The 26,154-nt window shown below is 47.4% G+C and overlaps 1 protein-coding gene and 1 non-coding gene across 10 annotated transcripts; both read right to left on the bottom strand.

The window, feature by feature from the left end:
• Nucleotides 1-142: 142 nt before the first annotated feature.
• On the bottom strand, nt 143-26,106 carry STX5 (syntaxin 5). Of its 9 annotated transcripts, XM_077961302.1 has the most exons (13): nt 25,974-26,094; nt 25,378-25,526; nt 25,038-25,281; nt 24,382-24,544; nt 21,374-21,444; nt 21,156-21,211; nt 20,968-21,038; nt 19,223-19,339; nt 19,083-19,139; nt 18,837-18,918; nt 18,257-18,363; nt 17,964-18,085; nt 143-877 (listed from the first exon to the last, which is right to left on the bottom strand). In XM_077961302.1, the coding sequence occupies exons 4-13, from the start codon at nt 24,442-24,444 to the stop codon at nt 718-720; spliced, it is 906 nt and encodes a 301-aa protein (XP_077817428.1). In that variant the 5' UTR covers nt 24,445-24,544; nt 25,038-25,281; nt 25,378-25,526; nt 25,974-26,094; the 3' UTR covers nt 143-717.
• LOC114672492 (U6 spliceosomal RNA) lies at nt 9,169-9,270 on the bottom strand. Its single transcript, XR_003722904.1, has one exon. It is a non-coding gene; the product is annotated as a U6 spliceosomal RNA (small nuclear RNA).
• Nucleotides 26,107-26,154: the final 48 nt, after the last annotated feature.

The raw sequence follows: 26,154 nt of genomic DNA, 5'->3' as shown, positions 1-26,154 counted from the left end.
AGCCCAAAATAGCCTGCCTCAGCAGTGATACCTGGCACAGCCATTAGCCCAACCCTTTCAGTTCTGGTACTGGGCAGTGGGCTCACTCCACTCGCTGCCTAGGCCCTTCGACGCTCCCACCCAGAAATGATGACATGGCTAGTGAGGCTGACAGTCTTGCTGTAATTGGGAGAAAACGGGCTGCAGCACATTTGGCAGATTGAGAGTCACCAGCAGCCAATGTCAGGGGTTGTGCAGGCAGCTGAAGGGCTCAGGGTTCCCTGCCCCACATGGTGAAAGAGGAAGAAAGAGGTCAATTGGGAAAATTGGTCCCTGGGGCTGCTTCCTCTCTTCACTCACAGGAAGGTGGGGAAAGGCATCATCTCCCTTTGCTGCCAACGTTTCCTTTGGGAGAGGCTGGAGAGGGTTTATAAAAGTCTCCTAGTGGAGACAACCTACCCCACTGGCCCCCAGCTGGCCTCTGTTCCCTTCCAGTCACTTCACACACAGAGTCCAAATCTAGAACCCTGTGTGTTTCATAGGCCTGAGGGTGGTGGGGGGAGGACAGGGTGGCCAGAGGCAAGGGGTGGGGGGTCAGGGGCAGTGGCCATTCTTTGCAGTTCCAGGGAAACAGGGCCTTTCTCCCAAGCACCCTGCACAGGCTCAGTGGCAGCACTGGCCACGTGCCTTCCTAGGAGGGTCCCAAACCCCAACGGAGTGCCTCAGAGTGGAGAGGGTTCAAGCAAGGAAGACCACAAAGATGATGAAGAAGACAATGAGGATGAGGAAGATTTTGACCATGAGCCACCGGTTGGAGGTGACTGACTGGAAGTACTTGAGGATCTCTGAATGGGCGGCCTCAACGTCCAGCTGGGCTCCCAGCACGTTCTCGTCGATCCTGGGGACAAGGCCGGGAGAAGAGGAAACAAAAGGACACTGGATTAAAAAGAATGCTGCTGAAGTCTATTTATTGACATGGAAAGATGGTCACAATATGATCCCATTCTTATATATATATATTTGTGTATAGAAAAAGTTTTGGAAGGATACTATAAACAAGTTATTTCTGGCTTGAAAACCAACTCTGCCATTTATTAACTTAAGACTCTTAAGTTAGTCTAACTTCAAGCTTCATTTTCCTCACCAGCAAAATGAGGATAACCCAAGCCCTGCCTTCTCTCAGACTGCTGTCAGTCTTCAATTAGTTAGTATAAAGTCCCTAACCCACAAGAGCCCCAAAAATATTAGTTATAATTTTTGCTCATCAGTATTTAGATTTTTATCTGGTGAGTATGTATTATATTTATTGTAAGGGGAAAAATGTTCACAGACCATTACAGTCAAGAAATCATGGTTCTGAGTGAAAAAGAAAAATGTAATGACATGGACAGGAAGTCACGGGATAAGAAAAGCTCTATGGCCAGCCATGGTGGCTCACGCCTGTAATCCTAGCACTTTGGGAGGCTGAGGTGGGCAGATGGCTTGAGCTCACGAGTTTGAGACCAGCCTAGGCATCATGGGAAAACCCCATCTCTGCAAAAAATACAAAAATTAACTGGGTGTGGTGGTGTGACCCTATAGTCCTAGCTACTTGGGAGGCTGAGGTGGGAGGACAGCTTGAACCCAGGAGGCTGAGGAGCTCGAGGATGCAGTGAGATTGTGCCACTGCACTCCAGCCTGGGTGACATAGCAAGACTTTATCTCAAAAAAAAACAACAACAAAAAACCACCAAAAAAAAAGGTATATGGACCCTAGTTTTGGCCGGGCTGTAATCCCAGCACTTTGGTAGGCCCAGGCAAGAGTATCACTTGAGCCTAGGAATTGGAGACCAGCTTGAACAACATGGTAAGACTCTGTCTCTATTTAAAAAAAAAAAAAAAAAAAAAAAGGCCGGGCGCGGTGGCTCACGCCTGTAATCCCAGCACTTTGGGAGGCTGAGACGGGCGGATCATGAGGTCAGGGAATCGAGACCATCCTGGCTAACACGGTGAAACCCCGTCTCTACTAAAAATACAAAACAATTAGCTGGGCGTGGTGGCGGGCGCCTGTAGTCCCAGCTACTCGGGAGGCTGAGGCAGGAGAATGGCATGAACCCGGGAGGCGGAGCTTGCAGTGAGCCAAGATCGCACCACCGCACTCCAGCCTGGGTGTCTGAGCAAGACTCTGTCTCAAAAAATAAATAAATAAAATAAAATAAAATTTAAATAAGTATATCGGAGGATGTGAGTAGATTACAAGCAAATATGACAAGATGTTATGGGCCTTTAGTGAAACCCCGTCTCTACTAAAAATACAAAAAATTAGCCGGGCCTGGTGGCAGGCACCTGTAGTCCCAGCTACTCGGGAGGCTGAGGCAGGAGAATCTCTTGAACCCAGCAGGTGGAGCTTGCAGTGAGCCAAAATCATGCCACTGCACTCCAGCCTGGGTGACAGAGCGAGACTGCATCTCAATAATAGTAATAAATAAATAAATAAAATAAAATCAGATGGGGAAACTTGAACATGGGCTGATTACTGAATCATGCTGGAGAATTGTTAATTTTCTTAGCTTGAAAATGACATTATGGGTTGGGCGCGGTGGGTCACGCCTGTAATCCCAGCACTTTGGGAGGCCGAGGCCGGTGGATTACGAGGTCAGGAGATTGAGACCATCCTGCCTAACACGGTGAAACCCCATGTCTACTAAAAATACAAAAAATTAGCCAGACGTGGTGGCGGGTGCCTGTAGTGCCAGCTACTCAGGAGGCTGAGGCAGGAGAATGACGTGAACCTGGGAGGCGGAGCTTGCAGTGAGCGGAGATCGTGGCACTGCACTCCAGCCTGAGCAACAAAGCAAGACTCCATCTCAAAAAAAAAAAAAAAAAAAGACAGAAAATGACATTATGGCTGTTTAGGAGAATGCCTTATTCTTAGCATGCTGAATGAAGTATTTCGGGATAAAACAGCATGACATTTGCACCTACTTTCAAATAATTCGGCAAAAGAAAGAGGGGAAAGGCTGAGCATGGTGGCTCATGTCAATAATCCCAGCACTTTGGGAGGCTGAGGTGGGCGGATCACAAGGTCAGGGGTTTGAGACCAGCCTGACCAACATGGTGAAAACCTGTCTCTACCAAAAATACAAAAATTAGCTGGATGTGATGGCAGGCACCTGTAACCCCAGCTACTCAGAAGGCTGAGGCAGGAGAACCACCTGAACCCGGGAGGCAGAGGTTGCAGTGAGCCGAGATCTCGCACCGCTGCACTCCAGTCTGGGTGACAGAGTGAGATTCCGTCTCAAAAAAAAAAAAAAAAGAAAGAAAGAAAGAGAGGAAAAAAAGTGATAAAATGTTAACTACTGGTGGCCAGACCAGATGGCCCATGCCTGTAATCCCAGCACTTGGGAAGCCAAGGTGGCTGTACTGCTTGAGTTCAGGAGTTCGAGACCAGCCTGGGGAAAATAGGAGACTCCGTCTCTACAAAAAAAAAAATGTAAAAATTAGCTGGACATGGTGGCATGTACCTGTTATTCCAGCTACTGGGGAGGCTGAGGTGGGGGGATCACTTGTGCCCAGAAGTTTGAGGCTGCAGTGAGCCATTATTGTGCTACTGCACTGTAGCCCGAGTGTCACCTTGTCTCAAAAGAAAAGAAAAAAACAAAGATGAAAACAAAGTTAGTGACTACAGGTGAAGGGAATATGAGTGTTTATTGTGCTATCCTCCCAACTTTTCTGTAGTTTGAATATTTTATGAGGTGAAAAGGAAAATGAGCAACATCGATCAGTAGTTTTCACACCTTAGGAAAAATAAGAATCACCTGTTGAATTCTCAAATATAAAAATTCTCAAGTGTCACAACCAGAAATTCTAAGTTGGGGACCAAGAATCTGCATCCCAAAGAACTTCAGACTTAATCAGTGGTTTATAGAGCAAGTGCTCAAACCCAGATCCACTGCCATGCAGGGAGGACGCATATGAATGTCTACACCTATTTTAAAGACTGCATCCTTTCATAAATTTATTTTGTATATCGTTGCCCATAAATTCTACTTCCTTATTTCCCTTTTATGCTCCAACATACTGTAAAATTGCTACTGAGCCATTCTACTGAAAATACTGGCACTGATCCAATTAATTCAAGCCTCCCCCACCCCCACCCCCACCCCAGACTCTAACACATCCTTACCTCTAACTTTCTCAGGAGCAATAAGAAATAACCACTCCTTAAAATTCCTCTACCCCAAGTTCTATTTCTCTCTCTGCTTTCTTCTCTCATCTTCCTCAACCTTCCTCCTCAGTCTGGCCAGATTCTTCCCTTCTCTACATACCCCGACTCCATGGGGGATCTGTCCTGACCTTTTTCTTACTTTACCCACTGTCTCTGGGTGGTCTATGCCCAGGGTTTCACCAAGAGGCCACTGTCCTAAGTCCTTACACTGCCTTCTCTTCCAAACATCAGAACATGAAATGCCTACTAAACTGTCATTTAGCTGTCCCATGCAGTCTGAGGCACTCAGCACATCCAGAACCAACCTAATTCTCACCCAGCATCAATCTGCTCACTTCTTCTTATGTTCTCTCCCTGACACCAAATTTCTTGCTGTGACACACAGGTCATTTGTGACCTGGCCTTGCCTCTCACCACTCCCCCAGCCATGCTGAGTAATTCTGCACTCCTGAATCTACCAAGTTCTTTCTCATTTCTGTGCTGTTTTTCCCTCACATGGAACAGCTTCTCCTTTCCCCTTTTTGGGCTGGCATTCCCCTCAAGTCTTAGCTTGGTATCACTTCTGGGAAGGCCCCTTGGCCCCACCTAGGAGCAGTACCTACTCCTAGGAGTTCTCTCGTCCCCTTCTTTTTTTTTTTTTTAAATAGAGACAGGGTCTCTGTGTTGCACAGGCTGTCTTGAACTCCGGGCCTCCCAAAAGTAATCCTGCCTTGGCCTCCCAAAGCGCTGGGATTACAGGGATGAGCCACTGCACCCAGCCTCATCCCCTTCTCTTCTTGCCCTATCATACTGAGCTGTCACTGTCAACTTATGTCTCTCCTACTAGTGAGCTCCAGGAGGACCAGAATGGCCTTTCACCCTCTTATCCTCAGACCCAGCAGGATAAGCTCACAGCAGCAAGAAATGTTTGCTAAACCAATGAGCAAATGCATGCTAACAGTGAAAACTACTTATGACACTGTTTCAAGGAAGACTAGAATGTAAAGTTGCCTATATGCTATTTTTAGATGTATGTTGATTGAGGAAAGAACTCAAGTATCTTTTATAATTCTGTTTCACTGAATCTATAATAATATTCTTTTTTTTTTTTTTTTTTTTTTTTTTTTGAGTTGGAGTCTCTGTCACCCAGGCTGAAGTGCAGTGGCGTGATCTGGGCTCACTGCAAGCTTCGCATGCCGGGTTCACGCCATTCTCCTGCCTCAGCCTCCTGAGTAGCTGGGACTACAGGTGCCCGCCACCATACCTCGCTAGTTTTTTTGTATTGTTTTAGTAGAGATGCGGTTTCACTGTATTAGCCAGGATGGTCTCCATCTCCTGCCCTCGTGATCCACCTGTCTCAGCCTCCCAAAGAGCTGGGATTATAGAAGTGAGCCACTGTGCCCAGTCTTAATATTCTAATATTCAAAATACAACATAGCTCAAGGAGCTATGGTGTTTATGGCCTAACTCTGCAAGGGGTTTCCTAGGTCTCAGCTGAAATAGATAAAAATCAGTCAGGCCAGGCGTGGTGGCTCACGCCTGTAATCCCAGCACTTTGGGAGACCGAGGTGGGTGGATAATGAGGTCTAGGAGTTCGAGACCAGCCTGACCAATATGCTGAGATGAGTCAATATGGCTCCTTCTCTACTAAAAATACAAAAATTCGCCGGCTGTGGTGGCTTGCACCTGTAGTCCCAGCTACTTGGGAGGCTGAGGCAGAAGAATCACTTGAACTAGGAGGTGGAGGTTGCCACTGCACTCCAGCCTGGGTGACAGAGCCAGACTCCATCTCAAAAAAAAAAAAAAAAAAAAAAGAAGGGCTGGGCGCAGTGGCTCATGCCTATAATCCCAGGACTTTGGGAGGCAGAGGTGGGCGGATCACGAGGTCAGGAGATCGAGACCATGGTGAAACCCCATCTCTACTAAAAATACAAAAAATTAGCTGGGCGTGGTGGTGGGCGTCTGTAGTCCCAGCTACTCAGGAGGCTGAGGCAGGAGAATGGCACGAACCTGAGAGGTGGAGCTTGCAGTGGGTGGAGATCGCGCCACTGCACTCCAGCCTGGATGACAGAGCGAGACTCCGTCTCAAAAAAAAAAAAAAGAAAGGAAAAGAAAAAATCAGTCAATTATTAGCCGGGCATGGTATGGTGGCACATGCCTGTAATCCCAGCTACTCAGGAGGCTGAGGCAGGAGAATCACTCGAACCTGGGAGGCAGAGGTTGCAGTGAGCCAAGATCGTGCCACTGCACTCCGGCCTGGGTGACAGAGTGAGTCTGTCTCAAACAAACAACAACAAATATCAGTCAATTCTCCTGACTCTAGGATCAAGACAGCTGTACTCACAGTACCTTATAAATGGCTGGTGCTCAACATACAGTAGTTGAATAAACAAACTTTTTTTAAATCAGTGGTTCCCAAACCTGGATGCTTGTCAGAACTTCTACAGATTTTGTAAAAATGAAGCTCCCTGAAAGCCCACTCCATTCACATCTCTCGAATCAGAATCTCCAAGTGTTTTCTTTTACCTTGGCCAATCAAATGTGTGAGGCTGCTTAGCGGATTGACGTTCAGCAAGTGGCTTTATACAAATGTAGGTGCTCACTCAGTTTCACATGATCAACAACATAGAGTAAAAGCACTCTGCCAGATACCGTGGGGAAGAAAGATCAATCAGGGTTGGACCTTGACTAAAGGGATAAGAGCAAGTAAGCAGGAGTGGATTCCGAAAACCTCCTACACCTCCTCTCCCCTATCCTCTCCTCTACTGGCCTTTCTTCTTAAGGAGCTGGGAAGACTGAAGTGGTCTGAAGATAAATGCCGCTCCACTCCCTGCATTGCTACAATAGCCTGTCTTCGCACCTATCACCAGCTCCTCTTAGAGCCAAGCTTCGATTTCTCTGCTGGAGCCACTTCTTCTCACCTTCTTAAGGACATCATTTCAAGAATTCTCCCATCTTTCTCCAACCTCATCATTTTAAAATTTATCTGTTGCATCATTCCCATTGGCATGCAAACATACTTTTATTTCTCTCAGCCTTTTAAACCCTCTAGACTCCCACCAGAGATATTTGGAACAACTTGAGCACTGGCAATAATCATTGCCCTAATAAGAAGACAATACATTAAAACCTATCATTAAAGCCTATAGTGATGCTCAGAAAAGAGGAAGAATTTAATTAATTTACTTGAGATGGAGTTTTGCTCTTGTTGCTCAGGATGAAGTGCAATGGCACGATCTTGGCTCACTGCAACCTCCACCTCCTGGGTTCAAGCGACTTTCGTGCCTCAGCCTCCTGAGTAGCTAGGATTACAGGCATGTGTCACCACGCCCTAATTTTGTATTTTTAGTAGAGATGGGTTTCACCATGTTGATCAGCATGGTCTCCTGACCTCACGTGATCCACCCACCTCTGCCTCCCAAAGTGCTGGGATTAAAGGTGTGAGCCACCGCACCCAGACTCTTTTTTTTTTGTTTTTTTTTTTTTTTTTGAGACAGAGTTTCACTCCGTTGCCCAGACTGGAGTGCAACGGCGTGATCTCGGCTCACCCCAACTTCCGCCTCCCGGGTTCAAGCGATTCTCCTGCCTCAGCCTGCCAAATAGCTGGGATTACAGGCATGTGTCACCACGTCCGGCTAATTTTTTTTTTTTTTTTGAGACGGAGTTTCGCTCTTGTTGCCCAGGCTGGAGTGCAATGGCATGATCTTGGCTCACTGCAACCACTGCCTCCCGGGTTCAAGTGATTCTCCTGCCTCAGCCTCCTGAGTAGCTGAGATTACAGGCATGCACCACCATGCTCAGCAAATTTTGTATTTTTAGTAGAAACGGGGTTTCTCCATGTTGGTCAGGCTGGTCTCCAGCTCCTGACCTCAGGTAATCCGCCCGCCTCGGCCTCCCAAAGCACTGGGATTACAGGTGTAAGCCACCACGTCTGGCTTTCTGATTTAATTTTTTAAAACCTAATAAACAGTTTGGGGATAACTGGGAAAATGTAAACACTCACTGGATATCACATAGTATTAGGAAATAGTTAATTTTAACAGATATGATAACTGGGTGTCTTTTTTTTTTTTTGAGACAGAGTCTTGCTCTGTTGCCAGGCTGGAGTGCAGTGGTATAATCTCGGCTCACTGAAACCTACACGTCCCAGGTTCAAGCGAGTTTCCTGCCTCAGCCTCCCGAGTAGCTGGGACTATAGACACGCACCACCACGCCCAGCTAATTTTTCTGTTTTCAGTAGAGACGGGGTTTCACCATGTTGGCCAGGATGGTCTCAATCTCTTGACCCTGGGAACTACCTCGGCCTCCCAAAGTACTGGGATTACAGGCATGAACCACCGCCCCCGGCCAACTGGGTGTGGTTTTTATTTTTATTTTTTGGGACAGAGTCTCACTGTCGTAACACTAATTGGATAATACATAATTACTAGGAAATTGTTAATTTTCACAGATATGATAACTGGGTTATTTTTTTTTTTTTTTGAGACAGAGTATTGCTCTGTGGTGAGTGACACTCACTGGATAATACATAATATTAGGAAATCGTTAATTTTCACAGATAGGATAACTGGGTGTGGTTTTTTTATTTTTTTGAGACAGAGTCTCGCTCTGTCGCCCAGGCTGGAGTGCGGTGGCACAATCTCAGCTCACTGCAACCTCTGCCTCCCAGGTTCAAGCACTTCTCCTGCCTCAGCCTCCCAAGTAGCTGGGACCACAGACGTGCACCACTATGCCCATCTAATTTTTATATTTTTAGTAGACAAGGGGTTTCTCCATGTTGGCCAGGCTGGTCTCAAACTCCTGACCTCAGGTGATCTGCCTACTTCGGTCTCCCAAAGTGCTAGGATTACAGATGTGAGCCACCGTGCCCAGTCTGGTTTTAATTTTTTTATTTAATTTTAAAATTTTATTCTAGTTTTAGGGGTACACGTGCAGGTTGGTTCTATAAATAAATTACGTGTCTTGGGGCTTGGTATACATATTATCTCATCACCCAGGTAATAAAAAATACAGAATGCTTCAAAAATTTGTGCCATCCATGTGCAGAGGCCATGCTAACCTGTGTATCATTCAAATTTTAATATACGTCCTGCTGAAGTGAGTACTGGATGTGGTTTTTAAAGAGAATTTGTGTATTCTTAGGAGACGCATGTTAAAATATTTAAGGATTAAGTGTCATGATATCGGCAACCTTGTGAAATGGTTCAGAAAAATAAAAGATAAAGCCAATCTGGCCAACTGTGAACTGCTGAATGTAGGGTGTAGGTTGTAGGTATATTAGTGTTTACTATTGTTCTTTCAATTTACTGGTAAATTTAAAATTTTTCTTTTAAAACATTTTTTAGAGACAGGGTCTCACTTTATTGCCCAGGCTGTAGTACAATGGCACCATCATAGCTTATTGTAACCTCCTACTCCTCGGCTCAAGTGATCTCCGCTCAGCCTCCTAAATAGCTAGGACTACAGGCATGTCACCATGCCAGGCTAATTTTCCATTTTCTTGGAGAGATAGGGTCTTGCTATGTTGCCTAGGCTGGTCCCGAACTTATGGCCTCAAGCAATCTTCCCGCCTTGAACTCCCAGAGCGCTAGGATTACAGGTGTAAGCTACTTTGCCTAACCCCCAAATTTTCATATTAAAAAAAAAAAAAAGGAAATCTTCTGATTAACTTCCTATCAGCTATTACTCCATTTCCTTTCTCCATTTTGAAGCAAAACTCTTACAGCTGTCCATTCTCCATCCTGGCTAACATGGTGAAACATCCCCTTCACTGGAAAAAAAAAGAATTAGCTGGATGTGGTGGTGCGTGCCTGTACTTGGGAGGCTGAGGAAAGAGAACTGCTTGAACCCAGGAGGTGAAGGTTGCAGTGAGCCAAGATCGCGCCATTGCACTGGATCCAGCCTGGCGACAGAGCAAGACTCTGTCTCAAAAAAAAAAAAAAAAAAAGAGCTGTCTATTCATCTATTTCTACTCTTTCTAATTGCTCCCTCATTTTTTTTTTTTTTTTTGAGACAGAGTCTTACTCTGTCACTCAGGTTGGAGTGCAATGGCGTGATCTTGGCTCACTGCAACCTCAGTCTCTGGTGGTGGCACATGCCACCACGCCCAATTATTTTTTTGTATTTTTAGTGGAGGTGGAGTTTCACCATGTTACCCAGGCTGGTCTCGAACTCCTGGCCTCAAGTGATCTGCCTGCCTCAGCCCCACAAAGTTCTAGGATTACAGGCAAGAGCCACCATGGCTGGCCTCATTCTCTCTTAAACGCCATTGCATTCAAGCTTTTGCTCCCATCCCTCTATTGAATCTGACTCAAAGTCACCAACAATATCTGCATTGCTGAATCCAATGAGTATTTCTCACTCCTCGAGGTTCTGCTTCCAGTAATGCCTGGGTAGCTCCTATTAGACTGACCATTCCATAAATCACATAAACCACAGAGGAAATATAAAAAACAACAATCTTACTTCAGCCAAGTTAACTGCCTGCGAAAACAAAAAAGTCAACATTCTTTATAGAAACATAATCCAGAATCTTCAGATCAATTACAACATGCATGATAAAATCCTCAATTAGTAGATAAACAATGAAACAGGAAACTGTGACCCATACAGAAAAGAAAAGGCAATGAAAGGAACCATCCCTAGGATAATCCAGATGATGAGAATTAAATTTTAAGGCAGCTATTATAACTGAGGGAAAATATGATTGTACTGACTAAGAAAGTAGTAAGTCACAGCAGAGAAACATAATCTCTAAAAAAGAACCAAGTGTAAATTTGAAACTGAAAATTATCTAAAAAAATTCACCAAATGGGCTTAACAGCAGATTGACCTGAAAATATATATATATAATAAATATAAATAAATTTATTATATGAGACATGTATCTGGAAACATACATATGTATATATTTCCAGATGGAAAGGACAGAAAGAGGCAGAAAAATGTTTAAATAATAGCCAAATACTTCCTAAATTTAAAGACAAATTTACACATAAAAGAAACTCAGAGGCTGGGCATGGTGGCTCATGCCTATAATCCCAGCACTTTGGGTGCCCAAGGCGGGCGGATCACCTGAGGTCTGTAGTTCGAGACCAGGCTGCCCAACATGGCGAAACCCCAACTCTACTAAAAATATAAAAAATTAGCCAGGCGTGGTGGCTGGCGCCTGTAATCCCAGCTACTCAGGAGGCTGAGGCAGGAGAATCGCTTGAATTCAGGAGGTGGAGGTTGCAGTGAGCCAAGATCGCACCACTGTACTCTGGCCTGGGTGACAACAGCAAAACTCCATCTCAAAAAAAAAAAGACATGATCAGGCCGGGTGCTGTGGCTCATGCCTGTGATACCAGCACTTTGGGAGGCAGAGGCAGGAGGATCACTTGAGGTCAGGAGTTCAAGACCAGCCTGGCCAGTATAGTGAAACCCTGTCTCTACTAAAAATACAAAAAAAAATTACCTGGGTGTGGTGGTGGGTGCCTGTAATCTCAGCTATTCAGTAAGCTGAGGAACAAGAATCGCTTGAACCCAGGAGGTGGAGGTTGCAATGAACCAAGATCGCACCACTGCACTCCAGCCTGGGCAACAAGACTAAAAACTCCGTCTCGGAAAAAAAAAAAAAGAATAAATCTGTATGAGCCAGGTATACTGGGAGGTCAAGGTGGGAAGATTTCTTGAGCCCATGAGTTTGAGACCTCCCTGGGCAACATGTGAAACCCTCGTCTCTACCAAAAAAAAAAAAAAAAAAAAAAATCAGCCTGGTGTGGTGGTGTATGCCTGTAGCCCCAGCTACTAAGGAGGCTGAGGTGGGAGGTCAAGGCTGCAGTGAGCCATGATCGTGCCACTGCACTCCAGCCTGGGCAAAAACAGAGTGAGACCCTGTCTCAGGAAAAAATAAATAAAAAGTTAAAAAAAAAAAACCAACCTGAATATTCAGAATTCTATATCCAGAGAAAACATCCTTCAATAATGAAGGTGAGGCTGGGCGCAGTGGCTCACGCCCGTAATCCCAGCACTTTGGGAGGCTGAGGCAAGCAGATCACGAGGTCAGGAGATTGAGACCATCCTTGCTAACATAGTGAAACCCCGTCTCTACTAAAAATATAAAAAATTAGCCGGAGTGGTGGCAGGTGCCTGTAGTCCCAGCTACTCGGGAGGCTGAGGCAGAATGGCGTGAACCCGGGAGGCGGAGCTTGCAGTGAGCCGAGATCGCGCCACTGCACTCCAGCCTGGGCAACAGAGTGAGACTCTGTCTCAAAAAAAAAAAATGAAGGTGAAAAAAGTTTAGTTTTGATTTAGTGAAAAAGATTTGTTTTCTTTTCAGATGAAAGAAAACTGAAAGAAATTGTTGTCAGCAGATCTCCACTACAAAAAAAAATAACAAAGGAAGTGCTTCTTCAGGATAAAGGGAAGAGATACCAGTGGGAAACTTAGATCTATTCAAGGAGGAATGAAGAACAGTGAAGATGGTAAATATGTGAGTACTATTACCATGTCTTCCTCTTATTTAAAATACATTTAACTTTTTAATACCTTTTTTTTTTTTTTGGAGACAGGGTGTTGCGGTTACCCAGGCTGGAGTGCAGTGGCGCAATCTCGGCTCACTGCAACCTCCGCCCCCGGGGCTCAGATCCTCCTGCCTCAGACTTCGCAGTAGCTGGGACCAAGAAGTGCACCACCACGCCCAGCTTGTGTTTTTGTTTTTTGAGAGTTTTGCTCTTGTTGCCCAGGCTAGAATGCAATGGCACGATCTCGGCTCACTGCAACCTCCACCTCTAGGGTTAAAGTGATTCTACCACCTCAGGCTCCTGAGTAGCTGGGATTACAGGCATGTGTCACCATGCCCAGCTATTTTTTTTTCTTTTGTATTTTTAGTTGAGATGGGGTTTCACCATTTTGGTCAAGCAGGTATCAAACTGCTGAACCTCAAATGATCCACCTGCCTCAGCCTCCCAAAATGTTAGGAATACAGGCATGAGCCACCACTCCCAGGCCAGTAAGTGGAGATGTTGAACAGGAATATGGATATATGGAGTTTAGGAGAGTGGTCTGGGATGGAGATTAAAATATGGGCAGAATTGGCCAACACCTGTAATCCCAGCACTTTGGGAGGCCGAGGCAGGCGGATCACAAGGTCAGGAGATCGAGACCATCCTGGCTAACATAGTGAAACCCCGTCTCTACTAAAAATACAAAAAAAAATTAGCCAGACATGGTGGCGGGCACCTGTAGTCCCGCCTACCTGGGAGGCTAAGGCAGGAGAATGGCATGAACCCGGGAGGCGGAGCTTGCAGTGAGCCGAGATTGCGCCACTGCGCTCCAGCCTGGATGACACAGTGAGACTCTGTCTCAAAAAAAAAAAGGGGCAGAATCTGGCCAGGCATGGTGGCTCACATGCGTAATCCCAGCACTTTTGGAGGCCAAGGCGGGGAGATCACTTGAGGCCACAGGTAATTTTTAATAAAGCTAGATTTAGGGCTGCCATTTTACCTTTTTTTTTTTTTGAGACCGAGTCTCGCTCTGTTGCCCAGGCTGGAGGGCAGTGGCGTGATCTCAGTTCACTGCTCTACCTCCTGGGTTCACGCCATTCTCCTGCCTCAGCCTCCCAAGTAGCTGGGACTACAGGCGCCCGCCACCATGCCTGGTTAATTTTTTGTCTAATTTTAGTAGAGACGAGGTTTCACCGTGTTAGCCAGGATGGTCTCCATCTCCTGACCTTGTGATCCACCCACCTCGGCCTCCCAAAGTGACGAGATTACAGGTGTGAGCCACCGCGCCCGGGACTATTTTCTATTTTTCTCTTTTATTTTTTGTTTCTCTGTTTATCCTCTCTTGTCCTTCTTTTGAATTAACTGAAATTTTGGTTAAAATTCTATTTCCGGCCGGGCGCGGTGGCTCAAGCCTGTAATCCCAGCACTTTGGGAGGCCGAGACGGGCGGATCACAAGGTCAGGAGATCGAGACCATCCTGGCTGACATGGTGAAACCCCATCTCTACTTTAAAAATACAAAAAACTAGCCGGGCGAGGTGGCGGGCGCCTATAGTCCCAGCTACTCGGGAGGCTGAGGCAGGAGAATGGCGTGAACCCGGGAGGTGGAGCTTGCAGTGAGCTGAGATCCGGCCACTGCACTCCAGCCTGGGCGGCATAGCGAGACTCTGTCTCAACAAAAAAAAAAAAAAAAAAAAATTCTATTTCCATTTCAATTTGGTTGTTGCTCTTCTTGCTATATGTCATTGTTGAGTTTGTTTTATTTCAGTGGTTGCTCTAAGGATGACAATATACCTTATGAACTTTTCACAGCCTACTTTATATAAACTGTCAAAATCGGCCAGGCACAGTGGCTCACACCTGTAATCCTAGCACTTTGGGAGGCCAAGGCAGGCAGATCATGAGGTCAAGAGATTGAGACCGTCCTGGCCAACATGGTGAAACCTCGTCTCTACTAAAAATACAAAATTTAGCTGGGCGTGGTGGCGGGCGCCTATAATCCCAGCTATTCGGGAGGCTCAGGCAGGAGAATTACTTGAACCTGGGAGGCGGAGGCTGCAGTGACCTGAGATTGAGCCACTGCACTCCAGCCTGGCAACAGAACAAAACTCCATTTCAAAACAAAAAACAAAAAAAAAACCTGTCAAAATATTGAAACCCTCTTGCTTCATCCTTTATTCTACAGTTAAATTTGCTGCATCTACGTACCTTATAAATCCCAGAGTATATGCTATTATAATTTTTGTTTTAAAGTTAAATGTGGCCAGGCGCAGTGGCTCACATCTGCAATCCCAGCACTTTGGGAGGCCGAAGTGCATGGATTGCCTGAGGTCAGGAGGTCAAGACCAGCCTGGTCAACATGGTGAAACCCCATCTCTGCTAAAAATACAAAAATTAGCTGGGCGTGGTGTGGGTGCATGTAATCCCAGTTACTCGGGAGGCTGAGGCAGGAAAATTACTTGAACCTGGAGGTTTCAGTGAGGCGAGAGGTGCCACTGCACTCCAGCCTGGACAACAAGAGAGAAACTCCACCTCAAGAATAAATAAATAAATAAAAATAAAGTTAACGCTGGGCATGGTGGCTCATGCCTGTAATCCCAGCACTTTGGGAGGCTGAGGTGGGTGGATCATGAGGTCAAGAGATTAAGACCATCCTGGCCAACATGGTGAAACTCTGTCTTTACTAAAAATACAAAAATTAGCTGGGCATAGTCTCACACACCTGCAGTCCTAGCTACTCAGGAGACTGAGGCAGGAGAATCGCTTGAACCCAGGAGGCAGAGGCTGCAGTGAGTCGAGACTGTAACACTGCACTCCAGCCTGGCAACAGAGTGAGACTCTATCTCAAAAATAAAAATAAAAAATATATAAATAAATAAAATAAATAAAGTTAAATGTATTTGGCCAGTTGTGATGGCTCACACCTGTAATCCCAGCACTTTGGGGGGCCAAGAAGGACAGGTCATTTGAGGCCAGGAGTTCAAGACCAGCCTGGCCAACATGGCAAAACTCCGTCTCTACTAAAAATACAAAATGTAGTTGGGCATGGCGGTGCACACCTGTGGTCCAGGGTACTAGGGAGACTGAGGCATGAGAATCACTTGAACCTAGGAGGCAGAGGTTGCAGTGAGCCAAGATCGTGCCACTGCATTCCGGCCTGGGCGACAGAGCAAGGCTCTGTCTGAAACAAAAACAGAAACAAAAACAAAACCCTGCAATGGCTCCCTATGTCACTTGGAATAAAAGCTAAGGCCTGGCCGGGCGCGGTGGCTCAAGCCTGTAATCCCAGCACTTTGGGAGGCCGAGACGGGCGGATCACAAGGTCAGGAGTTTGAGACCATCCTGGCTAACACGGTGAAACCCCGTCTCTACTAAAAAATACAAAAAACTAGCCGGGCGAGGTGGTGAGCGCCTGTAGTCCCGGCTACTCGGGAGGCTGAGGCAGGAGAATGGCGTAAAAACCCGGGAGGCGGAGCTTGCAGTGAGCTGAGATCCGGCCACTGCACTCCAGCCTGGGCGACATAGCGAGACTCCGTCTCAAAAAAAAAAAAAAAAAAAAAAAAAAAAGCTAAGGCCTACCAATGGTCCCAAGAGGTCTCACAGTTCCCCTCTGACCACACCTTGTACAACTCTCTTCCTCACTGATCCCAGCTGCAGTAGTCTCTGCTGTCCGTTAACTCATCAGATATATTGTCACCTGGAGGTCTTTGCCAGAGTCTATGTACCTAACTTCCTCACCTTCTCCCAAGTGTGATGCCACCTTCTTAATAAGGCTTACCTCCCTCCAAACCTGGCACTCCTGATTAGTTTATCCTGTGTTGACTCTTTTTTTTTTTTTTTTTTGCATTTATGACTTGTTTTTAAACATACTATTTATTATGACTTTTTCACATCTATCTCCCTACTAGAATACACGTTCCACAAGGACAAGGATTTTGTCTCTTCTGTCCACTGCTGTATTTCCCATAACTGACTGACTGAATGCTAAGCACCACAGAGGAGGAGCAGATAAAACCTCTTATAGTAGCAGGAGACACCAGAGGAACAGAGAGGCCAGCCCATTGTTGGGCCTCTGCCTACATCCCTCCAGTACACCCTGTACTTCTCTATCCCTGTTCATTACTTTCTAGCCATGCAGGCCTTCTTGATTCTTGCGTATAGTTAGACCGTCCCATTACAAGGCTTTGCTCTAGCTGTCCACTCAGCCGAGAACACTCACTCTCTCTTCTTTGCCTGGCTGGATCCCTCTTGTCATTCAAGTCTCTACTTAAATGTGGTGTCTTCAGAGCAGCATTCCCTGCCACACAATCTGATATACCTTAGTCACTTCCTTATTTTTTCTTGAGATGGAGTCTCGCTCTGTCACTCAGGCTGGAGCACAGTGGTTCCATCATGGCTCACTGCAGCCTCAACCTCCCATGCTTAAGTCATCCTCCCACCTCAGCCTCCCGAGTAGCTGGAACCACAGGCCTATGCAACCACGTCTAGCTAATTTTTTTATTTTTGTAGAGATGGGGTTTCACCATGTTGCCTAGGCTGGTCTCGAACTCCTTAGCTCAGGTGACTGTGTGGGCCTCTCAAAGTGCTGGAATTACAGGTGTAAGCCACGGTACCCATCCATTACTTTCTTAACACATCATCCTACTTTAACTCTGTATACAGTTTTCATTACTACCTGAAATTTTGTTGGTCAATTTTTATTTTTATTTTTTGACACAGAATCTGGCTCTGTCGCCTAGGCTGGAGTGCAGTGGCATGATCTTGGCTCACTGCAACTTCTGCCTCCCAGGCTCAAGCCATCCTCCCACCTCAGTCTCTTGAGTAGCTGGGACTACAGGCCCGTGCCACCATGCCCAGCTAGTTTTTGTATTTTTTTGTAGAGACAGGGTCTCACTTTGTTGCCCAAGCTGGTCTTGAATTCCTGAACTCAAGCGATCTGCCTTGCTCGGCCTCCCAAATGCTGCCTATGAGATTACAGGTGTGAGCCACTATGCCAGCCTTGTCAGTTCTTTTCCACAGCTGTCCTCATCTGCCCTACGAAATTCTAGACACTTACACATGCTACAAAGTAGCTCCAGAGAGACTTTACTGTCCTATTTGCTGCTGTATCTCCCGCACCTGGAACAGCGCCTCACATGAACAGGTGCTCAATAAATACTTGTTGGGTGGACGGAAGCAGGTGAACTGGGTCCCATGGGTGGGCAGAATTCACTCTGTCTTCCAAAGGGCATCAAGCAGTCCCTGGGGACTTTAAGATGCCAATCTACGGGGAAGAGAAAGCTCCTATGTTTGGGGTGAGAGAGTATGTCTCACCTCTGAATGGTTTCCTCCTGTTCCTTAACCATGTGTGCCAACTGCTGAAAGATGGAGCCCAGCTCAACAATTGTCGACTCAATGTTCTGCATGGTGTCTGCCCGACTCTGGATGTAGGAATCCTTCAGGAGAGGGAGAGAGCACATGAGCACCATCAGCTTCTTCAGGGTCAGACCTGCATCTTTACAGCCCTCCCAGCTTGCCATTCTGCCCATGGCACACTCCAGACACTCTCTTGGGAACCACAGAGGATAATGGAGAAGCTGATTCTCCCTAGTTCAGAGCCTGGGTACCTGCTCGTCAATGAGCTGCAGCTGCTGGCTGGTCCGAGAGTCCATCATGTCGATGGCAACATCCTTGGAGGCATGGGACTCTGCCCCCAAAACCACAGCACCACCCCCTGGGGAGAAAACAGGACGTGGCACATCTTCACAGTTAAAAGCAGGTTCAAAGCCCACATGCTCTGGGTTTGAATCCCAGCTCTGGCACTTACTAGCCTTGTGACCCTGGACAGGTCATTTAACCTCTCTGAGCCTCAGTTTCCTCACCTGTAAAATGGGGGATAATAATAGTTGCTTTCTCAAAGGGTGGTTGTGAAAATTAAATGAGAGAATGTGAATAAAGGTAAGTGTATGAAAAAAATTAGAAATTATCATTCTTCTGAATACAACTGAATTCACCCCAACAGTGAGAATGTGGGAGTCTAAATGTGGATCACGAATCTCAACCATCTGGTTCGGCCTCTGAGAGATAGAGCCTAGAAACTTCCTTGACCCTCCACTCTCCTACCCAACCCGTGCCTTCAGAGGATGCCATCACAACCAGAGTAAGTAACCTTACCTCCCGGGGCTTCCCGTTTTACCTCTGACTTACCCAGGTGGTTAGGGGCAAGGGGCAGGGCTGACACAGGTGCCCGGGAGAACTGCTCTCTCCGGCTCCTCTGCTGCTTCAGGTTCTGGGGTTGGGGAAAAACGCAAAGGACCTGAAGCCACTAGAAAGCAGGCATGTTAAAGAGACTCCCACCATTGGCCCCATGACCCTGTAGAACCTGTACCTTCCCCATTTCCTCTTGGATCTTTACCCCCATATTCCTATCCCTCCTAGGCAAATTGTTCTCACCTCAGTCCTCACTTCTAAAACCGATTTGAAGTCATTGGACATAGAAGCCAGTTTCGACTAGAAGAAAAGGAGAGACGGTCAACCAAACAAGACTCCACATTCTTCCCCTTTGCCTCCTTCCCTTCCTCCCCAGCTCCCACCTGCAAGGAGACCACAATGGTGTTGGAGTGGGTCTGCAGGTGCCGGCCACTCTGGCTGCCCTTGGCCCTCACGAAATCCTGGAGCTGAGCAATTTGTTTGTTGAGGCTATTGATGTCCTGGTAAAAGAGTCCAGGGAAAAACAAAGTATTAGCCAAGGAGTCCTCAGTCAGCATCTCTCTCGATGGCCATCTCTGGTAGGAAGGGCAAGGTGGAAGTTACTAGCTAGAGTGAGAGTATCCCAGACAGTTAGACCAGATGGGCCTGCTAGGATTTTCCAAGGTCTATTGTTTGCTCTGGCTCAGTTCCTGCAGAGAAGAGCTAGAAAGAGGCAAAGTAGGCCTTGATCCATTTGTAAATAACTTGTTTACTCCTCCAGCCTACTGCCCTGCTCCATTCTGTGAGGCCATGCTCTTGGCCACAGAACCCTTTCAAAGGCCAAAATCTTGGGTCTAGAGCATGACCAACAAAGCCCCTGGACAGCACTCAGGAAAAGGGAAGAGTCAAAGGCACTGTAGCTTCAAGAGGCATCAACAGAATTATATTTATACACACAATTCCTCAGTGGCTCACATCTGTAAACCCAGCACTTTGAGAGGCCAAGGCAGACAGATCATGAGGTCAAGAGATTGAGACTATCCTGGCCAACATGGTGAAACCCCATCTCTACTAAAAATACAAAAAATTAGCTGGGTGTGGTGGCGCATGCCTATAGTCCCACAGTCCCAGCTACTTGGGAGGCTGAGGCAAAAGAATCACTTGAACCTGGGAGGTGGAGGTAGCAGTAGGCCTAGATCGCACCACTGCACTCCAGCCTGGCAACAGAGTAAGACACCATCTTTAAAAAAAAAAAAGAAAAGAAAAGTTATTATTGGCCTGGCGCTGGGGCTCACGCCTGTAATCCCACCACTTTGGGAGGCTGAAGTGGGGGGACCACCTGAAGTCAGGAGTTTGAGACCAGCCTGACCAACATGGAGAAACCCCACCTCTACTAAAAATACAAAATTAGCTGGGCACGGTGGCATGTGCCCAGCTATTCAGGAGGCTGAGGCAGTGGAATCACTTGAACCCAGAAGACAGAGGTTGTGGTGAACTGAGATCACACCACTGTGCTCCAGCCTGGGCAACAAGAGTGAAACTCTGTCTCAAAAAATAATAAATAAATAAATAAATAAATAAATAAATGTTATTACAGTTGAGTGCAGTGGCTCACACCTGTAATCCCAGCACTCTGGGAAGCCGAAGTGGGCGGCTCACTTGAGGTCAGGAGTTTGAGACCAGTCTGGCCAACATGGTGAAACCCCTTCTCTACTAAAGAGAAAACAATTAGCCAGGCATTGGTGGCAGGTGGCTGTAGTCCCAGGTATGGGGGAGGCTGAGGCAGGAGAATAGCCTGAACCTGGGAGGTGGAGGTTACAGTGAGCCAAGATCACACCACTGCACTCCCACCTGGGCAAAAGAGCAAAACTCTGTCTCAAAAAAAAAAAAAAAAAATTATCCAGGTATGAGGGCACGTCCCTATAGTCTCAACCGCTCAGGAGGCTCAGGCTGGAGGATAGCTTGAGCCCAGGAGTTAACAGCTATAGTGAGCTAGGATCACACCACAACACTCCAGTCTGGTCAACACAGTGAGACCCCCTCTCTAAAAAAAGAAACTTGCTCTGGGTCCCCATGGCAATGGAAAATGACAGGAAGACAGAAGTGATCTGATTGGAATGCTGGGCTCTCCTGATGGCTAGTAGCTCACCTGTTTGATGATATATGTTAGTTCTTCAATTTCCACTGCTTTATCATCAAAGAGGGACTTGCGCTTTGCCACTACAGAGACAAACAAGAAGCCACAATGGGTGAGGTCAACGACAAAACTCAGGGAATATAGCCCTCAGTCCTCTTTGATTTACTGCCCCACTTCTGAAAGACCCCAAAAACACTCACAGATTGTCAGCTTCTCCAGCTTGGCAAATGTGTTGCTAAGGTCTTTCCCAATGCGCCTGCAAATGACCACTAGTGAGACTGTGGGAAAGGGCAGGAGGCCTTTTCCCACATAAGGTCCAGCACAACCAACCCCAGACTTCACAGCCAAGGCCACTGATCGCAAGTCTACTTTTCTTCAGACATTGTAGCACCCCACCAGAAAGCTTCTCTCAACTCACTTGGCCATGAGGGTGAATTCACTGCGTTGTCGGACAGCACGCAAAGCTGGCTTATTTGTCTGGATTCCATTCTGAAAAGCAATGGCAGGAAGTGACAACTTTAGTTCTCCCTTCCCCAGTTCCAGCTTTCACTCTTCCTGAGGAGTCCACTAAACTATCTCTAGCACTAGTGGCATCCATCAGATGATCCAGACTTATGAGTGGAAGTCATTTAGAGTCCAGATTTGAAGACAAGTAGATCTGAGTTCAAATCTTGACTTACCACTTACTAGCTGGGGGATTTGGGGCAAGTTACTTAAAACATTCTGAATCTCTATTTCCTCTTCTATAAGACGAAGACAATACACACATCTCCCATTGTTGTTGCTAAGGTTAAATAACAAAAAGGCTGAAAAGTACTTCAGTCAACTACCTGGTACATAGTAAGCACTAAATAAATGGTAGCTAGTATTGCCATTCTATTCCTCAAATCAGGAAATCAATAAGGATGACTGCAAAGTTCTTGGAGATCATATAGAAAAGCAGCTTTACCATGAGCTGAAAAACACATTTTTATAACTTTACTATTTTTGAGACAGGGTCTCACTCTGTCTCCCAGGTTGGAATATAGTAGCATGATCGTAACTTACTGCGGCCTCGACATCCTGGGCTCAAGCGATCCTCCCACATCAGCCTCCCAAGTAGCTGGGACTACAGGGCACGCCACCGCACCTAGCTAATTTTTAACTTTTGTAGAGATAGGGTCTTGCTATATTGCCCAGGCTGGTCTTGAACTCCTGGGCTCGCACAATCCTCCCACCTCAGCCTCCCAAGTACTGGGATTACAGGTGTGAGCCAGCATGCCCACCCATCAGTAAAAATATTTAAAAATACAGTTACTCAGCCAGGCGCGGTGGCTCACGCCTCTAATCCTAGCACTTTGGGAGGCTGAGGCAGCAGATCACGAGGTCAAGAGATCGAGATCAACCTGGCTAACATGGTGAAACTCCGTCTCTACTAAAAATACAAAAAATTAGGCAGGTGTGGTGGCATGCACCTGTAGTGCCAGCTACTCAGGAGGCAAAGGCAGGAGAATCGCTTCAACCTGGAGGCTGCAGTGAGCTGAGATCCCACCACTGCACTCCAGCCTGGGTGACAGAGCGAGACTCCGTTTCAAAATAAATAAATAAATACAGTTACTTGGCCGGGTGCAGTGGCTCACGCCTGTAATCCCAGCATTTTGGGAGGCCGAGGCAAGCAGATCACAAGATCAAGAGACGGAGACCATCCTGGCGAACATGGTGAAACCCTGTCTCTACTAAAAATACAAAAACTAGCTGGGTGTGGTGGCGCACGCCTGTAGTCCCAGCTAATCGGGAGGCTGAGGCAGGAGAATCGCTTGAACGCGGAGGCGGAGGCTGAAGTGAACCCAGATCATGTCACTGCACTCCAGCCTGGCAACAAAACGAGACTCCGTCTCAAAAACAAATGAACAAACAAACAAAAAAATACTTACTCAGGTGCTTGTAACCCCAGCACTTTGGGAGGCTGAGGCGGGCAGATCACTTGAGGTCGAGAATTTGAGACTAGCCTAACCAACATGGAGAAACCCCGTCTCTACTAAAAATACAAAATTAGCCGGGCATGGTGTCACATGTTTGTAATCCCAGCTACTTGGGAGGCTGAGGCAGGAGAAACACTTGAACCCAGGAGGCGGAGGTTGCAGTGAGCTGAGATCACGCCATTGCACTTCAGCCTGGGCGACAAGAGTGAAACTCCCATCTCAAAAATAATTAATTGGCCGGGCGCGGTGGCTCAAGCCTGTAATCCCAGCACTTTGGGAGGCCGAGACGGGCGGATCACGAGGTCAGGAGATCAAGACCATCCTGGCTAACACGGTGAAACCCCGTCTCTACTAAAAAATACAAAAAAACTAGCCGAGCGAGCTGGCAGGCGCCTGTAGTCCCAGCTACTCGGGAGGCTGAGGCAGGAGAATGGTGTAAACTCGGGCGGCGGAGCTTGCAGTGAGCTGAGATCCGGCCACTGCACTCCAGCTTGGGCGACAGAGCGAGACTCCGTCTCAAAAAAAAAAAAAAAAATTAATTAATTAAATAAATAAATAATTAGAAAGCACTCCCAATTTTTTTTTTTTAAGAGGAGCTGAGTGCAGTGGCTGACACCTGTAATCCCAGCACTTTGAGAAGATGAAGAAGGTGGATCACTTGAGCACAGAAGTTCGAGACCAGTCTGGGCAACATGGTAAAACCCCGTCTCTACTAACAAAACAAAAATTAGGCAGACATGGTAGCACATGCCTACAATCTCAGCTACTGAGAAGCTGGAGGCAGGAGGGCTGCTTGAGCCCAGGAGGGCAGATGTTGCAGTGAGCCGAGATAGAACCACTGCACTCCAGCTTTGGTGACAGAGTGAGACCCTGTTTCCAAAAAAGGAGAGAGAGGCTGGGCGCAGTGGCTTATGCCTGTAATCCCAGCACTTTGGGAGGCTGAGGAAGGCAGATCACCTGAGGTCAAGAGTTCAAGATCGGCCCCACCAACATGGTGAAACCCCATCTCTACTAAAAAAAAAATACAAAAATTAGCCGGGCACGGTGACGGGCACCTGTAATCCCAGCTACTCCAGAAGCTGAGGCAGGAGAATCGCTTGAACCCGGGAAGAGACGGTTGCAGTGAGCTGAGATTGCACCACTGCACTCCAGTCTAGGCGACAAGAGTGAAATTCCTTCTTAAAATAAAAAAAAAAAAAAAGAGAAAGAGACTGGGCCTCGCTCAGCCTTCTAAGTAGGTGGGACTACAGGCACATGCTACCACGTCCAGCTTTTTTTTTCTTTTCTTGTAGAGACAGGGTCTTTCTTCATTGCCCCTGCTGGTCTCTAACTCCTGGCCTCAAGCGATCCTGTGGCCTAGGCCTCCCAAAGTGCTGGAATTACAGGTACGAGCCACCACATCCAACCCTAAGTTATTTTGATACAAATTACTGGTCTAGGGCCAGGTGTTTGTGTCCAGACCAACCTGGGCAACATAGTGAGACACTGCCTGTACGAAAAAAATTTTAAAATTAGCTGGGTGGTGCATCCATGTAGTCCCAGCTGCTCAGGTGGCTGTGGAAAGAGGATCCCTTGAGTCTAAGAGTTCAAGACTGCAGTGAGCTATCATCACGCCACTACACTCCAGCCTGTTGACAGAGTTGAAAACAGATCTCAAAACAAAACAAAAACAACAAATTACTGATCTAGAAAATGTCCTTAATGTTACAGAGATAAAAACTAAGATGTAACTAGATTAATTTTCTCATGGTTACAGAGCAAATTTATGGTAGAAATATATTGGAAAATTCAAGGTGCGTGTTTCTCAGCTAAAGGCTCTTCCTAGAACTTGTTCCTTATTCACACCAATTATATTACAGCCAAGTACTCTCTGAAGTACTCCCTCCAGAATAGCACTCCTGCCCTCCAAGGGATTCCTCCTAAAAAAAGGTCTAAGTCCTTGCCTCTAGTTAGCCAGCCGACCTCTTCTCTGTTGCTTACAGCAGACCCTACTGGCCCCATCCAAGCCTATCAGTTCCATCAGGTACCCCCAAGAATTACTTCAGTTAACAGTGGTGGAGCACAGTCCTTCCTAGATTTGAGTATGGCTCACTCCTCGCCTTTTCCACTCCAGGTCCTTACCTGACGGGTCTGCAGCGACTTGCAGGCAGACAGAAACTCCTGGGTCCGATCCCGGCAGGACATGGTGTCGGGAGGGGGAGGGACGAGGGCCACTGGGGGGGGCAGAGGGGCGATGTCGCTGCTGCTACTGCCAGCAGGTGCAGGGGACAGGACCTGTGTCTTTGAGAGACCCAGGTAGACACCCTGATCCGTGTTCTTAGACCCGTAGCGTTTCCGCGGGATCATTGAGACGCATAACCTCGGACTGTTGTGGAGGGGAGAGTGTCATTCCCCAGGCAGCTTCTTTCCCCAAACTCCCCCGCCCCACCCCAATCAACAAATCCTCGAGCCCCTTCCGCACTTCTCATGGACTTTCGCGCCCAAGACGCTCGCAGATCCTGGGGCGGGCCAGCAGCGGAAAGGGCTCTGCTTTTCCCCTGTCCCAAGTCGAACCCGCTTCAGACTCTTCTTCCAACTTGGCTCCGGCGGCCAGAGCGCGGGCCGGGGGCCCTGAAGCAGAGACAGGGCCAGAGCCAAGTCCCGTGGCCCTCAGACTGCGGCCTGGCCCGTGTAACTGCCCCGGGCCCTAACCCAGTCCCTTCGTTTCCGTGGTTTCCTTCGGCCCCTCGGGGGGGGGCCGGTGACGGACCTCCAAAGACTGACACACTTCGGTGGGCGGAGGGGGAAACCTCTGGGTGTTTATTTGAAACAGGAAGTCCCACCCCCCGCCCAAGGTCCGCCTTCTGGAAGACTTCAACCACTCATTAGCTAATGCCGACGTCTCTCTCAACAGAGGCTTTCCTGATTGGACGGCAAGGAATTCGCTCACCAGGAGCCGGGCCGGCAGGACTTGCCTGCTTGCCCCTGGTTCCCTTCCCCCTGCCAGTCGTCGCCCCTGTAAAACCACTGCCCCAGAGCTGACACGGTGGCCAGACCCCCTCTTAGAGCAAGTCTTACCTCCCCTCTGCTGCCTGTCGCCGCCGCCACTACCAATCTCCCCGGCCGTCACTGCCTCCTCCCTGGGCACTGAGGCCGCCGAAACCCGACCAGACTGGAAGCGGCCACGTCACCTACACGTAACCCCACCCCCGGTGACGAGGGGGCGGTCCCACGCATTTTCAAGCCAGGCGACCCGAAA

This window comes from Macaca mulatta, chromosome 14 (assembly GCF_049350105.2).
Source record: "Macaca mulatta isolate MMU2019108-1 chromosome 14, T2T-MMU8v2.0, whole genome shotgun sequence".
NCBI lineage: Eukaryota > Metazoa > Chordata > Mammalia > Primates > Cercopithecidae > Macaca > Macaca mulatta.
This window is presented reverse-complemented; position numbering and strand designations above follow the sequence as displayed.